General features: G+C 36.9%; 1 protein-coding gene across 1 annotated transcript in view; it reads right to left on the reverse strand.

The window, feature by feature from the left end:
• Tars3 (threonyl-tRNA synthetase 3) overlaps positions 1-20,292 on the reverse strand; it is a 72,309-nt gene that overhangs the window by 6,083 nt on the left and 45,934 nt on the right. Inside the window, exons 11-16 of the mRNA XM_076851425.1 lie at positions 15,890-16,056; positions 13,986-14,148; positions 8,774-8,911; positions 7,127-7,204; positions 6,942-7,042; positions 803-907 (exon numbers count right to left, since the gene is read on the reverse strand). Of these exons, the coding sequence (XP_076707540.1) occupies positions 803-907; positions 6,942-7,042; positions 7,127-7,204; positions 8,774-8,911; positions 13,986-14,148; positions 15,890-16,056 (752 nt within the window). The remainder of the gene's footprint in view (positions 1-802; positions 908-6,941; positions 7,043-7,126; positions 7,205-8,773; positions 8,912-13,985; positions 14,149-15,889; positions 16,057-20,292) is intronic.

A 20,292-nucleotide genomic window follows, 5' to 3' on the forward strand; every position in this document is an offset into this window, starting at 1 on the left:
AGTTGATGATAACTGAATGGGCCCTCTTGTATAGAATACTGAGACTCTTTTCAACAGTGAGGACCTTACAGTGGGTAATACCACTTTCATGGCCTATTCTGAGGAATCATCCATAAGTCCTCTTCCCCAAATCTATCTGGCTTTTATTTTTCCAATCTAATTATTTCTATATCTCTAGTCTTGTGGCCAAAGCAGTACCCAGAGCCCTACATCAATGTAAAACTTCAGACCTCTGGCCAGTTTTCCTTCCAGGCAGAGGGGACCATAAGATGTACTATTCTACATTCTGCATTGGAGAGCATTTTCCTTTTCCGCAGTCATCCCTTGATTGGACTGTGATGCTGTGGCCATTCTCTCTGGGTTTATACCAGTGTATTACTCAGCTATTTATGGATTAGGTTTCCATGTTTTCTTCCCAGAAAATGGTCACAAGGAACACCCAAAGGTAAGCAATACAAGCTGAACAAGAGATGGCAGTGTGACAAGAGACAGTACCCTGGAAAACTGAACACGTGTTTTCCAGACAGTAACTGGATCTTTGATAGGCTTAACACAGGTGAAAAGATAACTCTTTAATAGGACTGAGTTCCCCAAAGGGAAAATAGTGCAATTTTATGTCACTCTGTTTTTGCTTTCTTTGTTTCTGTTTTCTGATCTGGCAAGGAACAAGATTTCTTATTTATTCTTTGCATACCTGCTAATTATAAAAGCGGGAACTGCCATTTTTCCTACCAATTTAATGTTGTTAGCCATGATTTTTAAGAATAGGAGACATCTAGCTTTTCTCTTTCATGTCACTTACCATTTCCCCCCATAGTTTTCTGCAAGAATGGCTATCATTCTTTCCACTGATCCCAACACTGCTCGGTGAATGATCACAGGTCTCTTCTTATCATCCCCATCCTTACTAAAAAATGAAAATTATACATTTTAGTATTTTTCTAAAATTAGGTAATAACTTTATTATATTCTTACCTTATATCTAATTTTGTCTATAGATTTAGATTAGTGTTTCTGGGTATCTTTCCATTGACTATTTCTTTAGTGGCTGTTTTATTTCCTCAAAACAAAAGATTGCTTTGTCTTTTGTTTCATTTATTTTTAACAAATTTTATTAGACAACACTTAACACATACAAAAGTACAGAGAGTAATGCAATCAATTCCCATATTCCCTTTCTTAAATTCACTGGCAGTTTTATCTGATCCTATGTACCCCATTCCTGCCACTATTGTGCCCACATAGTAAACCTAATTTTTCAAATTGTTTTTAATATTTATTCTAGAAGTCCACTGGTCAAATTCCTTTCATAGACCTAAAACCTTCATGACACATGTCTTACATTTAATGATCTACTCCCCTTTAGAAAAAAATAGAAAAACAAAGTATGACTCTTAATCAAAATGAAGTAACCACCCTGAGATCTATGTGCACATTTCTCAGAAAGATAAATTTTACTTCACTGTAACAAATATAATAGGTTCTTATGAGAAAATTTTACCTACAAATTGTACCAGCTAGGTACTACTAAAACATACACAAACCAAACAAAAACAGACTAATTAATTAGCTTTACTTCAAATGAAGTAATATTGGATAACATCTCCATCAATAATTTTCTGCTAAGGGAAATTACCTTTAGATCAACGTCAAACAAAACTCTCTGTCTAGATCCCTCAGAAAGTTTTGGGGTGAGTGAATGTCTTCAATCCAGCCTTATGCAGACATATGTAGAAATCATTTATCTCACAAACTTAAACCAGCATGGGATATTCCTGAATGATATATTGTTTTCTATAGGAAATGAAAGAGAAGCAGAATAGCCCCTTCATAAAACCCTGGTAATCAGAAATTTCTGTCCCATGATTCTTCAAGTGTAGACTTAACGGCAGTCAGTGACACCAACTCTGCTTTTATCAAATAAACATTAGAATGAATATCGAGTTTCCCCCAAAATAATCTCCATGGATTTTCACAGAATCATATTAGATTCATAGATAAACTAGAAGATATTATCTTTACAATGTTGATTCTAAGAATGTTGTGTGAATCTTAAACAATTCTTTACTGACTTTTGATAAAATATTATAGTGTATACTTGTAAATATTATGTATTTCTATTTCTTATTTAGTTTATTCTTAGATATTTTGCATTTTGTTGTTTCTGAAATGTTTTTTACATTACATTTTGAGGCAGGTTATTACTAAATGGATATGAAAGCAAATTGAAATTTGTACTTTGTGCTTACTGCTTACTAATAATAACTTACTGTATTATTAGTTCCAATTTTTCTCCATTTGATTCTGTCAGATTTCAAGAATTTTGGGTTGTTTTTGGCAGTTGTAGGGGTTGAACACAGGGCCTCACAAATGGTAGGCAAGTGCTATACCACTGAGCTGCATCCCTGGCCAATTTCTAAACATTTAACATCTACAAATAATAACAACTTAGTCTCTCTTTTTTTTTTTTGAATATTTCTACTTTCAGAATAATTCTGAGTAATGGTACAAATGGTAGGTATAATCACCTTCTTCTCAACTATATTGAGGGGTTACTATTGTTTTTTGATAAATGTTCCTATTATAAGAAGAGAATTTCTTTCTTTCTGCCCATGACACAGGAACGAATGCTAAGTTTTACCTGACACCTTTCTGCAAGGCTGAGTCTCGTGTTATATAATATAGGATGTATTATTCTTGTTAATATAGGATAAATCCCTATTCCATCATGGCGATGACCTCGATGCTTTTCTCTCCTTCCTAAGCCTGAATAAATCACATTGGTTCTTCTTACTCTAGAGCACACCCCAAAAACACCCTCTTTGTTCACCTCTATCACCTGGTTCCATCCATTGTCATTTCTGACCTGTTCACAGACTGCTGCTGCCTCTACTTCTGCTCTCCCTCTCTCCACTGTCCACATACACCTTGAATGGCTGGCTGGCTGATTTGTTTCTCCTCCACGTCCTCCTTGTATGAGGAGTGGTTGTTCATTTATTCTAAGCATCTTAAAAGGAAAATATTCTATCAAAAATTATTAAATTTTAAACATGTCAATAATTTTCCTTCTTTCCCAAAAGGAAACCCATAGCAATAGTTTCAATGGCTAATTTAACCAAATATCTGAAAAAGAAATAACATCAATTCTACATAATCTTTTCCAGAAAATAGAACAAAATGGAATAACCTTCCCAACTTATTTTATGAGGCCAGAATTCACAGATACTTGTACAAAGACAGGATGAGAAAGAAAATTACAGAAAATATCCTATATGAACGTACATTCAAGCATTCTCAACAAGCCATTAGAAGATCAAATCCACTAATACATAAACAATGACACTGTATGACCAAGTGGATTTTATCCCAGCAATGCAGTGCTAGTTTAACGTACTGAATAAACAGAATCTACCATAATTATAGACTAAAGAAGGAAAAATCACGTGACTATATGAATTTATACAGAAAAACAATTTAACAAATCTAATAATTCAACACACATTCATGATAACAAAACTCTTGAAAAATTGGAAATACAAGGGAACTTCTTTAACTTGATAGAGTATCTACAAAAAGCCTACACATTAACAGTATGATTAAGAATAAAATACTATATACTTTCCTTCTAAGACTAGAAACAAGGCGATGGTGTCCACTCTCATCCTCTTACTCAAAGCAATACTAGTTCTAGCCAGTGCAATCAGGCAAGAGAAGACAACAAAAGGAATACAAATCAGAAACAGAAATTAACTGTCCCTGTTTATACCTGGAATGATTGTCCACAATCATGTAGAATCCTGAGAATTCTACAAAAACACAAAAGCAAATGTCCTAGAATTAATGTGAGTTCAGCAAAGTCTCAGCATACATGGTCAACTTACAAAAATCTGCTGTATTTCCCCCATATGAGCAATGAACACATGTATATAAAAATTAAAACTATAATACCACTTAGAATCACCCCTTAGAAGTGAAATACTTGGATATTTGATATCTACATCTATGAAGATTTGCAAAGGACTTCTATGCTAAAATCTGGAAAAAATGAGGAAAGAAATAAAAAGGTCATGGATCGCAACAGAGTTCAAATGTCCATCCGACCCAAACTAAATGCAATTCCAATCAAAATTCCTCCCAGGATTTTAAATAGATTTATTAAAAGCAAAATAATTCTGAAAAAGAAAATAAAGGATTCAAATTATTGATTGTAAGTTTTTACTATAAAGCTACATGGTGGGGCTGGGATTGTGGCTCAGTAGTAGAGCGCTCGCCTAGCATGCGCAGGGCCTTGGGTTCGATCCTCAGTACCACATAAAAATAAATGAATGGAATAAAGGTATTATGTCCAACTAAAAAAATTAATATATTTTTTAAAAAATCTACATGGTGTTAAAAAAAGATATAATCAGTGGATCAGCAGAACAGGTTGAAGATCTAGAAACAGATCCTCATAAATATGTCTCTGTGTGGGGGCGAGGAAGGTAGGGGTTTGAACCCAGGGCACTTTACCACTGAACTATATCCCCAGCCCCTTCTATTTTAGTTTGAGACAAGATCTCACTAAGTTGCCAAAGCTGGCCTTGAACATGGAATCCTCCAGCCTCAGCCTCCCAAATTGCTGGGATTTCAGGTGTGCGCCCAGCTGTCCAACTGATTTTGATTTTTAATTTTAAAAAAATTTGTCTTTTTAGATATACATAAAAGTAGAGTATGTCCAATTGATCTTTGCAAAAGCAAATCAATGACAAAAGAATGATCTTTTTAATGCATGATGTTAAACAATCTAGATGCAACGAACCCTAATCTATACTCTACATCTCATTCACACACTCACACACACGCACACATAAATGCAAGAGATATCTTAGATCTAAATGTGAAACTTAAAACTAGAGAATTTTAAGATAAAACATAGGAGAAAGTCTTTATGACCTGTGTTCTTAGGCAAAGAGTTCATAGACACTATGCCAAAACTCACAATCCATAAAAGAAAAAAAAATTATAAATTAAACTTCATTCTAACTAAAAACTCAATATGAATGAAAAGATACTGTAAAAATAAAAAAGCAAGCTACAAATTTGGAGAGAAAATATTTGTAAATAACTTAACGATCAAAACATTTATACCTAAAATATTTAAAGATATAAATTCTCAAAATTCAAGGGTAATAAAACAACAAAAACCCCAATTTTAAAATGAGGATAAGACATGAACAGGTCCTTAGCCAAAAAGCATATAAATGGGAAATAAGCACATAAAAATGTTAATTTTGTTAGGACTGAAGAAATGAAAAATCAAAACATAATGAAATACTATTATGCATTTGTTAAGGAGAATCTTAAACAGGGGTAGGGATATAACTGAGAGGCAGAGTGCTTGCCTAGCATGGAAGACCCTCAGTCCCTAGCACCATAAAAACAAACAAACAAATAAACAAACAAACCCAGACAATACCAAGTGTTCTCAAGGAAGTGAAACATATATAACTCACATGCATTCCTGGCAAGAATATAAAATGGTAAAGTTACTATAGAAAACAGTTCAGCAATTTCTTACAAAGTTAACATACACTTATCATATTTACTCTAAAGAAATAAAACTTTCATTCACATAAAAACCTATCCACTAATGTCTAAAGCAGCTCTATTCATAATCCCCCCAAAATGCAAACGAATCAATGCCTTTAAGTGAATGACTAAACAAGCAAATTGTGCTGCATCCATACAATGATGGTATGCTGTTCAGCAATAAACAGGAACAAACTATTCAAACATGCAAAAACACCCATGAATCTATAAGGCATTATGCTATGTGAAAGAAGACAGACAGTCTCTTAAGATTAATATGGCATGATTCCATTTATATGACATCCTGGAAAAGGCAAAATTATAGTGACAGAGAACATATTAATTGTTGCCAAGGATTAGGGGCAGGAGGAAGTTTAACTGCAAATAGCACAAATAAATTTATTGGAATAATATAGTCATAACTGTGAAGTCAAACCACTCTATATGTGCCAAACTGTACACATGCATCTATACACACACACACACACACACACACACACACACACACACACAGAGTTTCACTGTATGTCAAGAAATGTTTTTACAAGAAGTTATTGGTTTGAAAAATTTGCCTTTTCCCCTGCTTTCTCTGGCAACTGTCTCATCCTCACGTCACTCCAGCTCTTTGTGAAGTCTTCCCCTATGCCTTAGGGACAGTTAACCACCTGGACCATGTTTTCTTGGTACTTTGTTCAGATCTCTAATCCTATGCTTACTTATCTTTCTTCCCCTACTAGACCATGTCCTCAGAAAATTAAAGTTGACCCCTCTTCTGGTTTGGATGTATATGTGTTCCCCAAAGGTCATGTGCTGGAAGCTTGGTCCAGGGATGGAATTCAGGACCTTGTGCATGCTAAGCAAGCATTCTACTACTGATGTGGTGGATCTTTAACAGGTCAGGCCTGAGTGGGAGGAGATCAGGTTATAGGGTCATTAGCCTCAGAAAGGATTAATGTAGTTCTCAGAGGACTAAGTTAGTTCTCAGGAGAGCAGGTTGTTATAAGGCTACCCCACACACTTGCCCCTTTCTATATGCAGCCATTTCCCTTTCCATTTCTCTGCCACATTGTGATGCAGTCAGGAGGGCCCTTGCCAGATGCTGGTTCCATGCTGTTTGGGCTTTACAGATATCAGAATAATGAGTTGAATAAACCTCTTTTCTTTAAAAGTACCCAGCTTTAAGTGTTTTGTTGTAGCCACACAAAATGAACTAAGGAAATCCCCAAATAGTGTATAAATACGTAAACAAATACATATTGAATATTTGGCATATATACTAGATATACACTAATGTTTATTTTTGTATATTCATCTCAAATGACAAATAATTAGGATATTAGTACTACTTTATTTAATCATATTCAATCACTCACCTAACATATGTAAGATTAAATCTAATAGGCAGTTGGAAGTCCAGCTGAATTGTAGCACATTGGTGGTATCTGCCAATAGCATCCTTGATTTTTATATCAATCTATAAATTAAACAATGTTTGCTTAGTGACAGTTGAAATTTTTCTTTTAAATTTTACTTTTTTAAATGCATATGATCCACTTACTTTAGGGCCATAAAATGCTCCATCTCCTGGGTTCATTTTCCATGGTTTTCCAAATTCCATCAAGCTATTCTGCAGTTGCTATTTTATTTTTAAAGAAGAAAACATTTTAAACTTCTATTTTATTGCATATTTTATCCTTTTTTCATATACCTCATAAAAATGAATTCAATATCTTATATTTTACATTAGCTCAATATATATTTATTGAGCATCTTTTATATTTAATAGGGATTATAGAAAGATGATTAAGATGACACTTCTCTCAACATACATACATACATTTTTAAAAAATATTTATTTTTTAGGTGTACTTGGACACAATACCTTTGTTTTATTTATTTTTATGTGATACTGAGGATCGAACCCAGGGCCTCACACGTGCTAGATGAGCGCTCTGCTGCTGATCCAAAACCCCAGCCCCCACATATGTACATTTTAATTGGGGGGGAAAAGAGATAATTTACTAAACTATTCCAGTGAATTCCAGAGTTTAGAGAAAGGATGCTTGGGTCCTCCTTCCAATGCAAGTTCCTTCTGACAGCTTCTGCATCCTGGTGAAAGTCCAGGATCTGTTTCACCTTGTAGATGGATGTTCCTCCACACATAAAAGGCATGAGAGTCTTGCCCTTGCTCCCTCTTTCATACTGTGTGGGTGGGTGAGAGAGCTGAATGGTAGGCCTTGCTACTTCTCTTTAGCTTCTCCTCCACTTCTGCATGTGTCTGGGGATGGGGGAACCCCATGATTTATAGCAGTGTGTGGGCATGAGGCTCCACTTTGGTCTTCAGCCTAAGCCACTACCTCTCCACACTCTCTTCACAGTTTGTGATGAAGATGTCCCACACTAAAGATGAGTTGGTGTCTGTAGTAAAGGGGAACTTTGAGTCTCCTGGCATTCCTGTGAATGCAGCTTTCCTAGGAAGAAACTGAGCATTCCTAAGATCTTGACCAGAACACTGTCAAAATAACAGCCAAACTCTTGTTATCAACCCAAAATACTGGTGCCAGGAATGAGGCCTGACATCTGGGAGTGAGGTGCTTTTGGAGGAGACCAAGGCAGAGGTGGTGCACAGGGCCTGTGGCTAGAGTTAGGAAGTCGTGGCATGCTCCCAGGACTTCAGTCAGAATATGGTCTTGGGAGAGACAGAGATGTCCTTCCTGAGGTCTGGGAGTGTCCCCTCATGCACTGACCCTAACCTTGGCTTTTCAAAGCTGAGATGTGATGTCTAAGTCTGGGTGTGTTCAGGCACAGAGTGGGCTCTACAGGCTGGGTCTGACTCAAGCACCATGTGCATGCATCTCAGGCAGAGGCCACATCTCTGAGACTCTGAATCAGACTAAGGTAACTCCACAGGCAATGCTTTAAAATCAACTACACAAACCAAGACATAATGCAAATAGAAGGATTTCTTAAAAAATGTATGCCAGTTATTTGTGACTGGCACCAAAAAAGGGTACAAATGAAAACCTGACATAAACTTTTAAGTGTTAAACAAATGTTTTCATCATGAAGGCAACTGGACAAACACATTCTACAACCTGCATATTGATCCCATGACTTCTCGTTTTAAAATTTCTAGAGAAGTGCAGTTTCTTGAGTGCTTTTCATACCTACAAAAATGAAAGGGGAGCCTTTTCTTTCTCCTTACCTTTTCAGCTTCATCCCACATCTCAATTTCTCCAAGGTAGTTTTCTGGCCTTGTAGCCAGGTTTAATTGAAAGGAGAAGCCAAATGTTGAGTAAACTGATTGTAAAAACTGCAAACACCCCTTTATTTCTTCTTCAATCTGAAATCAGAGAAAATGAAATATTCAAATAGAACACCAAATTAAATTTATTTAGGACATTTAAAAAATTCTTCATATCAGATAAAGCCTGATTTTAATAGAGTACATATGACACTATTTTGGTTGCCTATCCATTCCTGCCTTTTATCTTCATTTGTGGGACAGGCATACGCAGGATGCAGACAAGGGCACCACATTGTGAAAAAGCAGTGGTACACCCAGAACAGGAGGTAAAGAGGGCTGCCCAGAGGAAGTTAGGGCCACACTGTGGCCAGAGGCTGGGCAAGAGTTCTCTGTAGAGAGGTAGGGTGTGGCCAGTGGGTTCCCAGTCCAAGCAGAGGAAACACTGAGGGTGAAGGTCAAGGTCAGAGGAGCAGACAGTCAGGGAGCTTCATACTATGCAAGGGAGAGCAGACAGGGATGGGTGGTATATGAAGAGGCTAGAAGTACACAGGGACCAGAGAAAATAAAGTACCTACAAAGCCAGGGTCATGTCTGGATGTGTTACCCTGACAACAATGGGGAGCCAGTGAAAGGTAGAGGGGACTAATCTGAAACAAACTGTTCTTTTGCTGTATGGAAACTGACTGGCAAGGCTAGAGAAGTCTGTCAGGAAGCTGGTGAAGTTGTTCAGGAATGATAGGATAGTGCCTTGAACCCAGAGAGAGCAGTCACAATGCAGGGGATTGGTTTAAGAGGTATTTATCCTTTAGTTTTATGTGTCAACTTGACTGGGATAAGAAGTAGCTGGAAAAACATTATTTCTTATGTTTGTAAGGGTGTATCTGGAAGTGGTTAGTATTTGAATCAGTAGACTCTGAGTAAAGATTTGTCCTCACCAGTATGGGTAGGTACTACACAATCTGTTGAGAGCCCCAAAGAGAACAAAAGGGTAGAGAGAAGGCAAATTAAATTCTCTCCCTGCCCCTTTCTTTTTTTAAATTTTTTAATTTTTTAAAATTTTGATTTGTTATATATGACAACAGAATGAATTACAATTCATATTACACATATAGAGCAGAATTTTTCATATCTCTGGTTGTATACAAAGTAGAGTCACATCTTTCATGTCTTCTTACATGTACTTAGGGTAATGATGACCATCACATTCCACCTACTTTCCTACCCTTATGCCCCCTTCCCTCTCTTCTTAAACTAGGACATCCATCCTTTACTATCCTCAGACATAGGAACTTCTGGTTCTTTGGCCCTTGGACTACGGGACTTACACCAGTTACACCTCTACTCACAGTTCTCAGGCCATGGGTCTCATATTGGTAACTAGGAATCACCCACCAGTTTTCCTGGTTCTCCCACTTACAGATGGTATGTAATAGGGCCTTCCTGGCCTCTGTAATCATGTGAGTTGATTGCCATAATAAATACCCTTCTGTATATCTCTATATATTCTATTGGTTCCCTTTCTCTGAAGAACCCTAATACAAAAAGTAATTGCCCTTGTACTAAGCATTATGCTGAATGCTGGGAATTCAAGAATGAATGCAACAATTCAGGAAGTAATGCTATATTTAGGGAGAGTGATCAATAGGTCTTATAGATTTTCCTATTATTGTTCTATTTATTTCTACTTTAATTTCATTGTAGCTAGAAGAAACCTTTTATGATTCCAATTATTTCAAATTTGTTGAGGTTTGTTGTATGGCTTAGGCTACGATTCATCCTGGTAATTCTATCCCTCCTTCCCTCCTTTCTTTCACACTAGGGATTGAATGCAGGGGTGCTTTATCACTGAGCTACATCCCCAGTTCTTTTTTGAGACAGGGTTTTGCTAAATTGCTGAAAGTCTCACTAATATGCTGAGGCTGGCCTTGAACCTATGATCCTCCTACCTCAGCCTCCCAAGTCACTGGGATTACAGGTGTGCACTATGTATAGCATCAGGTCAGACTATGTATAGTTTTCTTTAGTGGTTTCTCTAGGTATTATTTAACTATCACAATCTACTGATGTATAGTTTTCTTTAGTGGTTTCTCTAGGTATTATTTAACTATCACAATCTACTGATGCTATGATTTTACCAACTCAAGTGAGTGTAGAAACTTTACCTCCTTTTATCCTAGTCAGCTTGGACTGCCACAACAAACCATAGTTTGTGTGGCTTAAACAACAGAAGTTTATTTGTCACAATTCTGGAGGCTAAAAAACCAAGATCAAGGAGATGGTAGATTCAGTTTACTGGTGAAGGCTTTCTTCCTGTCTTGCAGACAGCTTCCTTCTTATTGTGTCCTCACGTGGCAGAGAGGATAGAGAGAGAGGCAGCAAGATCTCCTGTATCTCTTCATATAGCAGTATTTATCATATCATGAAAGCCGCACCCTTGTTCTCTCATATAAACCTAACTGATGTCCCAAACTCCATATCTAAATGCCATCCTATGTCAGGGGTGAGATGGGGTAAGGCTTCAGATATGAATTTTGGGGTGAAAAACTAAGTTCATAGCAACATATTTGCAATATTTTCCCCACATTTTATCATATTTTTGATGATATTATAAATGATTATTCTTTATTTTCAATTTCTAATAGTTCACTGCTAGTATATAGAAACAAAATTGATTTTTATATATTGATATTCCATACTACAATTTTTAAAAACTTAGTTCTCATAATTCTTTTGTAGATACAATAAGTTTTTTGTAGATGTCATCCATGACATACACGGTCATGTCATCAGCAAGTAAAGAGTTTCAATTCTTACTTTCTAATCTGGATATTTATTTCTCTGTTTTGCCTTTTTTCTTTACAGAAATTGTCCAGTTTAATAATCAATAATAAAACTAATGAGAGATGACATTTTTATCTTATTCCTAACCTTAGGGGTAAAGCATTTAAACTTAAAAAAAATTAAACTTTTAAGTATGACATTAGCTATAAGTTTTTCACAGATGCCTTTTATCAGGTTGAGGAAGTTCCCTTCCATTCCTAGTTTCTTAAGCATTTTTATGAGAAATGAATGTTGAATTTTACTTTGTTAATTACAAACCAAGTAACAGTGGCTTATTTTCTATTGTTAAATCAATCTTCCATTCCCTGGTCAAGATAAATTGTCCTTTAAAATATTACTGGATTTAATGTGCTAAAATCGTATTTAGAAATTTTGACATTATGTTCATGACATTGGTCTACAGTTTTCTTTAACTGGCTCTGCTTTGTTGCACATCAGGGCAATGGTACCTCATAGAATGAGATGGTAAGCATTTTCAATTTCCTAGCAGAATCTGTCTAGAATGGGTATTATATCTTCCTTACTTTTTGGTAGAATTAACAAATGAAGCCACCTTGGACTGGAATTTTCTTTGTGAGAAGTTTTAAACTATTGATTTAATTTTCATAATGGTCAAAGAGCCACTCATTTATTTCTTCTTGAGTGAAGCTTGGCATGTTTTTCAAACATCTGTCCATTTCATCTAGGTTGTCAAATTTGTTGATACAAAGTTGTTCACAATGTGCCCTATTTCTTTAACGTACAAAATCCATAGTGATGGGCTGGGGATGTGGCTCAAGTGGTAGTGCGCTTGCCTGGCATGCGTGCGGCCCAGGTTCGATCCTCAAGCACCACATACAGACAAAGATGTTGTGTCCACCAAATACTAAAAAATAAATATTAAAAATTCTCTCTCTCTCCCTCTTTCTCACTCTCTCTCACTCTTTCTAAAAAAAAAAAAAAATCCATAGTGATGGTACTTCTCATTCCTAATTTTTAAATTTTGTGTCTTATCTTTTTTTCCCTACATTTGACTAAAAGTTTATCAATTTCATTATCCTCTCAAAAAATCAGCTTTTGCTTTTTAGTAATATTCTCTATTATTTTTCTTTTTTCTATTCCAGTGACTGTTCCTTCAGCAATTTCTGTGTTAGCTTTCTGTTGCTATGATAAAATACCTGAGATAATCATCTTAAAAGGAAACAGGTCAGTTGGCTCCATTATTTTGGGCCTGTGGTGGGTCAGACTATCATGGCAGGGAGCACATGGTAGAGCAAAGCTTCTCACATCATAGCAGCCAGGAAGGAGAGCCAGGGGCAGGGAAGAAAGAAGGAGAGATGCCAGAGTCCCAGTATTCCCTTATCTCCTTCAAGGGCATGCACCTAACGACCTGACTTCCTCCAGCTAGGCTCTACCTCCTAAAGGTTCCACCAAATTTCAATATACCATCAACTGGGAGCTAAGCCTTCAACATGTGAGTTTCTTGAGGGCATTTAAGATCCACATCATAATAATTTCTTGCTCTGTTCTTTATTATTTTCTTTCTTTCTTTGGTTTCCATTAGGTGTATTTTGCTATTCTTTTTCTGGTTTCTTAAGTAGAAAATGAGGTGACTGATTTGAAACCTTTTATAATGTAGGTATACGGTGCTATAAATGTCCCTGTGTAGACCATTTTAATTTGTGATGTTGTTCTCATTTTCATTCAGTATATAATATTTTCTGATTTCTCTCTTGATTTTTTTCTTGATATATGAGTTATTCTGAAGTGTGATATTTACTTTCCAAATATTTAGAAGTTTTACAAATAGCTTTCTGTTATTGATTTCTACTGTAATTCCACTGTGTTCAATGGAACATTGTTTTAATTAAATTCCTTTAAATTTATTGAGACTTGTTTTATGGCCCAGAATATCTTGGGAATATTCCATGCATACCTTCAAGGAATGTATATTCTGCTATTGTTCTATAAATGCCAGTCAGGTCAAATAAGTAATTAGACCTGAAGTGTTTGACAGTGACTCTCTGTCAACAATTTTAATTTGAACTAAAAATGTAAACTCGATAAGAATTTCTAGGCAATATTAAAAAACAAAACATCCTGAATTCCAGCAAATCTTTAAAATAGTCCACTTAGTAGAACTTGAGATAATAAAATAAGAAAAGGAAGCCAAAGGACAAAAATAATAAATCTCATGTCAGGAAATTATTGACCTATTGATGTAAATTAGATAACGACAGGATGTCAGAACTGAATGAGACTAAATGAAACATCTCATTTCACAGCAAATCTGAAACAGTAAGAGATGTGAATTCCTGATAGTCACGCTTAACCTTGTGTCACTGTTTACCTGCTCCACCGTGCAGAAGATATGAGCATCATCCTGCTGGAAGCGCCTGACCCGGGTTAAGCCACTTAAAGTCCCTGACAGTTCATTTCTATGAAGAACTCCAAAATCAGCAAATCTAATTGGCATTTCCCTCCAAGATCGTGGACGATGAGCAAACATCAGACTAGAAAAGATACATGAAACACAGTTTTTACATAGCATAGAAAATAATTATTATCTAAATATTAAGAAATTACAATTAAGCCTCAATATTTGTAAACTCCTTATTCTGGTTCTTAGATCACTATATTAAAAATGCTCTTCTAGGCTGGGTTTGTGACTCAGTAGTAGAGTATTTACCTGGCACACATGAGGCACTGGGTTTGATCCTCAGTACCATATAAAAATAAATAAATGAAATAAAGGTATTGCACCTGTCTACAACCAAAAATATTTTTAAAAAATTCTCTTCTATGGATTATTTATTTATTTAGGTTCTGGGGATCTAACGAAAGGCCTCCTGTGTGCTAAACACACTCTCTACCACTGAGCTAAGCCTCTAGCCCTCTTCTAGGAATTTTTGAATCTTAAGTTTACATCACTGCAGCATTCTAGAAAGAATCTCATTATGTCTTACAGAAATTCTGACTTCATCCACCCAGTAAATCTCCACTTGCCATTTATAATTCATTTCCAAGGCTACTTCTTAAGTGAAGCCCTCTGGACACTTCTCCAAATAGGACTGGTCCATCTCTTCTCAGACTCTAAGAACACTTCAAACATATAACTGTTATGGCACTGGTCTTTTTAAATAAGTGATTGCCTACAGATATGTTCCTGTCCCTTATGCATGTGAGCTCCATGAGGAAATGGACTATATAAATCACCTTTGCATTTCTAGCACCAAGCTCAGGAAGCATCCAACTAGTGTTCTCTGTTGAATTCTCTTCTGCAGAAAGCACTCCTGAATACCTTATTCCATGGCTACAGGCTTCCTTATTCTGAAGCCTGAAGATGCAAAATACCTTCTCTATAGTCACTTAGCCTTACTTGTAATTAGAGTTAAAATTGCAGGCTACAGGTTTAAATAATACCTGGTGGCAAAGTTAAGAAGGTATTAATGTAAATGTTTTAGAGAGCGTGGGACACTAGCTTAGACTCACATTCTGTTTAAAAAGAGAGACTGAAGACTATTAACATACCAGTTTTCAAAACATTAACTATGTAGGTTGGTTAGACAAAACCATAATAGTTGTGTGTGTGTGTGTGTGTGTGTGTGTGTGTGTGTATAGAATTATGTCTATTCACTTCTAGCTGTAAAATCTGCTTGTCTTCAAGGTTGAATTTATAAACCTACTTTATGATAATTACAGTCTCTCATAGAATCAAAAACAACATTGGGTATAAGATATACCTTTATTTTAGGTACTATTAGGAAATAGAGTGACCTATGATTTACTTTGTGACAAAATATTAAGATGCCACCAATTATAAGATGCATCCCAAATTCAGAAGTTGATATTAGGAGGGGAAAAGTACCTTACAATCAATGAAATTCAGAAAACCATTTATTATGACCTCAATGCTTTTGTTAAAATAACCCAAACAGTACATAGAACTATTTGCAAATATGTATATATGAAATATATTACTATTAAGAGGACAAATATAATTTTTTAAATTGATACTGTTCTCTGAGAAGCACAAAAACTAAATGGTTTCCAGTTAACATTCCATGCCTGCTGAATATCAAACATACTTTCATTCTCCAGAATGAAAATAACTAGATAAAGATGATTAGTAACCATCATTCTTCAGATTAAAGTAACCATTTAAATCTAAAAAGCAAAATAATAGTAACAGCTAATTATGATGAAGTGTGCTGTGCACTCTTATGCCATATCTTCTCCACTTTTAATACTTACCAGTGCCCTGGACAATTCATGGGTTTGAGAGCAAAGGTATCCTTTTCAATATCAAAGGTGAACATGTTCTCACTGTAATGCTGCCAGTGACCCGAGGCTTCCCAGAGTTTACTGTTGTACATGTTGGGAGAGAGCACTTCCGTGAAGATTCGTTTGTGATACTCCTCCTTTAAGATAAGAGTGTTTAATGTTAAAATCTGCTAGAAGAGATCACAATTCCATGCAGTACAACACTATGAGCAAACTTTTTAAACTAAGGATAATGATTCACATGTGCTCAGTTTTAGATGTGGTGTTTTCTACATCATGAAAAAAAAAGATTTACATATGCACAGTAAAATTTTCACTAGTATATTTATTTTATGTACAAAATAGTGTATAATATAAATGTTATAATTCTTTGTAAATTAGTAATTAAAATTCAATATCCATAGAAACTTTCTATAAATAAAAACTTCAAACCCTTCTTTATTTTAGATAAACAGCAGGGGCTTTTTCCCCCATTACTTAAGAGGTAGGAAAAATTACACAGTTTAATAAGTCTGAATGTTTAGTGTCATGTTACAGTTTTGATCCATTTAAGTTTTAGACAGAAATGAAATTGAGAATTTTAATTTCTCAATTTTGACATGTTAAGTAGCTAATATCCACTAAGTCAGAAGCTGGCTTCTCTCCCTATTAACAGCTTCCTTCATTAAATCATGGTAACAGAAGAAGAGAGTTTGTCAAGTAAAGTTTTTGTTTTATTGATACCTTTTCTTCCCCCTGCCTTTGTCAAGATATCAATGTGATGATCTTTGTTTTTATTACATTCTCAACATTTGTAAATCAAATGGACATTTGGCACACATGTTGACCACCATACTTTCGGCAAGTTAACAGAATTTAAAATTTATAAAAAGACATTTTAAAATTACAAACAACACAGTGATAGTTTTGGATTACTGAAGGTACTGAAGCTTTATTTATACCTGGCCACTTGAAAACCCCTAAATAGCTCCTATATCAGTGTCATTTCAAAAAAAGAAAATAGTTTTCAAGCAAGTTCTCATTACAAAAGCTAAAGCAATTCCACATGAACAGCTTCTCCCCAAAACCCCATTAAAATAATTATAAAGAGAGTTTTTATATAAGTGTTAATTTACAAAGATAGAAAAGGAGAATTGAAGATGAGTGCTGGAAGTAGGAAACAAATAACAATTGCCTCAAAAGACCTGGGAAAGCTGGGACTAGGCTGGCAGTGGGAGAATCTCAGGAGCAAACTTGGTCCAGATGGATATAGATTTCTTGGCTTCACAGTTTTAAGGCTTTGAATGTGAGGTGTTCCCCAAAAGCTCCTGTGTTAATACAGGAATGTTTGAGGTGAAATGATTAGATTAAGAGAGCTGTGATCTAATCAGTTCATCCTGGTTTGGATGGACTGACCAGGTTAGTATGGCTGAAGGAGATGGGTTCCTGGGGTTGTACCTGGATGAATGCATCTTCCCTGTGGCCTCTTCGCCCCTGCCCTCACTATGCTTTCTGGACCCTATAAACTGAGCTGCTTTCTTCCACCATGATGTTCTGCCTCAGCTTAAGGCCAAAGCAGTGGAATCAGCCATCTATGAACTAAGACCCCTGAGACTGAGCCAAAGCAAACCTTCCCTCCTAAGTTGTTCTTGTTAGGTAATCTGGCCACAGTGACAAAAAAAAAAAAAAAAAAAAAAAAAAAAACTGACCAACAGTGCTTGTCTTCTGATTTTTAGTTTTCTGTTGAGAATTTTAATTACATTTGATACCCAGTCCTATGTCTCTGGGAAACTTTTAGGATCTTTTCTTCATCTCTGGAGCTTTGGTATCTCTCAAATAATGTGCGTCTTGGTGACCAAGAGGAGAAAGCTTGTACCAGCAAACTTTGACATACTTCTGTTGGGGGTTTAGGCTGTCCCTTGCTCATTCTGGGTTCCCTTTGCTAAGGAACTAACAGGCAGAGAATGACTTACTACTCTGTGAAGATGACCAATCCTGACTACTGGGATGATTGTGCTGCTATCAAACAGTGGAGTAAGGAAGGCTGTGTCTGGGATTCAGTCAAAACCCTTAATTATTCCCACATCCAACAATAATAGTGGGGAACTCTATAAAGACAGAATTACTAAGAACTTAGATCATATGAGAAGATTTAGGCTATCCACATTATGGCTTGAATTGCATCCTTCCCCAAAAGACATTATGAAGTCCTAACTCCCAGCACTTCAGGATGTGGGAACAGTGTCTTTACAGAGGTAATCAAATCAAAATGAGGTCCCTAGCACGACTCCTCATCCAGTATGTCTAGCATCCCTATAAAAAGGGGAAATCTGGACCAGAGACAGTCATGCACAGAGGGAAGACATGTGAAAACAGAACAGGAGAAGGCCACAAGAAACTGGAGGACTGGAGGGACAGCTTCCACAAGCCAAGGAACACTACAGATGGCTGGCAACCCTCATGCAGTGAGAAAGAGGCACAGAAGGATCCTCTAGAGGTTTTGGAGGAAACATGGCCCTGAGGACATCTGGATTTTACACTTCTGGCCTCTTGAATAGTGAGACTATGAATTTCTGTTATTTAAAACTGGTTGTTTAAAACTCTAGGAAACTAACATACCTACCACTAAAACTAGCCATCTGAAGTGCCGGTGGGACATGGAGAACATGGATGGGGTGGCAGAAGGAGGAAGCTCTGGTTTCTCAGCTCAGGCCCATGTCTACCTACAGAGGCTAAGGCTGCAATGGTAGCATTTAATTATGTCTTGTCTTTGCTTTTTTACCGGAAGAGCGCTAATGATGGCTAAACACACAATTTAGATTTTGGGTGAAACAGAACTGACAAAGCCAACATGATGATGATGATACAATGGCTGATGGGACTTTGTCTAAAGACACTAATATTTTCACTCAAACAGGGCACAAAAATGGGTACAGGGAGGCACAAAGGATTCCCATGCTGGTTATTCTCAACTTGCCACTGTCTGTCTTGCCCACGCTGACTCAGACATTCCAGCTATGATGGTTGTTTACTCTGTGTTGGCTTGACTGAACCCTGGTGCTCCCAGATTGAAAACTGCTTCTGGGCATTTCTCCAAGAGTTTTTGTTTGTTTGTTTGTTTGCTACTGGGGATTGAATTCAGGAGCACTTGACCACTGAGCCACATCCCCAGCCCTATATTTTGTATTTTATTTAGAGACAGGGTCTCACTGAGTTACTTAGCACCTCACCATTACTGAGGCTGGCTTTGAACTCACAATCCTCCTGTCTCAGCCTTGCGAGCCACTGGAATTACAGGCATGTGCCACTCTGCCCAGCTTCTGAGAGTTTTCCTGGATTATAGTAGCTTCTGATTTGGTGGACTTATTAAAATCACCGTCCCAAATGTGGATGGGCATCATTCAATCCGTTAAGCACCTTAACAGAACAAAACTGTGGAGGAAGGAGGCTTTCGCTGTTTTTGCTTCCTGCCTGCCTGTGGACTCTCTGACCCTTGGACTCAAATTTACACCATCAGCCTCCTGACTCAGGAGCCTTCAGACTCAGACTGGAATCACACCACCAGTTTGCAGGTGGCAGAGAATGGGATTTCTCAGCTTCTGTGATCATGTTAGCCAGTTCCTCACAATAAGTCTCTTCCTCTCTTTATATCCTTCTGGTTCTATTTCTCTAGAGAATCCTAATATATTTGGCTTCTGGATAATTCTGACTAATATTTGCCTTCTGACTTCTAACTGGATTTGACCAATGAGAAGCTCTGAAAGAATTCAGAAGGTAGAAGAAGAGAGAGGTCAGGGTACTTATTCCCTTTCCCCAGTGTTTTCTTCCCTTGGGTTTATTTTGGTCCTGGCTATGTTCCATAGTTCCAGCTTCCTTTACATGGCTTCTCCTCCATGGAGTCCAGCTCTCTCTGATTTCTGGTACCACTATTGCTTCTGCTTTCCTCTTCAGGACTAGAGGTAGAGGGTGAGGGATTCCTGCTGGTTTTGACCCCAGGATGCTCTACTATCCATCCCTTATAAGTCACCTTAACTGGGCACATACCTTTGTAACTATCTCCTTCACTACACCTTCTTCAGTTAAACCCTCTGAGTGCCTGGGTCAGGACCCTCTCTGCACAGGTAAATACACTGAGACTTCACATTATCTGCAAAGAAATCTACTGAGTCCAGGGTCATGGGGAGAGGAAGCAGACATTCTCCAAGAGGAGCCACTTTCCTCTCCACTCCATGGCTCCTAGACCATGGAGTCAAGCGGATTCTGGGAAACTCAAAAGATGTGTCTGTGGAAAGTTTCACAAAAGGAACCTCATATACTGCTGACAGGAATGTAAAAAATAGTCACCTTGGAAAATAGTTTGGCAGTTTCTTACAAATGTTGACATAAATTTGCCA

Source organism: Callospermophilus lateralis, chromosome 3, assembly GCF_048772815.1.
Source record: "Callospermophilus lateralis isolate mCalLat2 chromosome 3, mCalLat2.hap1, whole genome shotgun sequence".
Taxonomy (NCBI): domain Eukaryota; kingdom Metazoa; phylum Chordata; class Mammalia; order Rodentia; family Sciuridae; genus Callospermophilus; species Callospermophilus lateralis.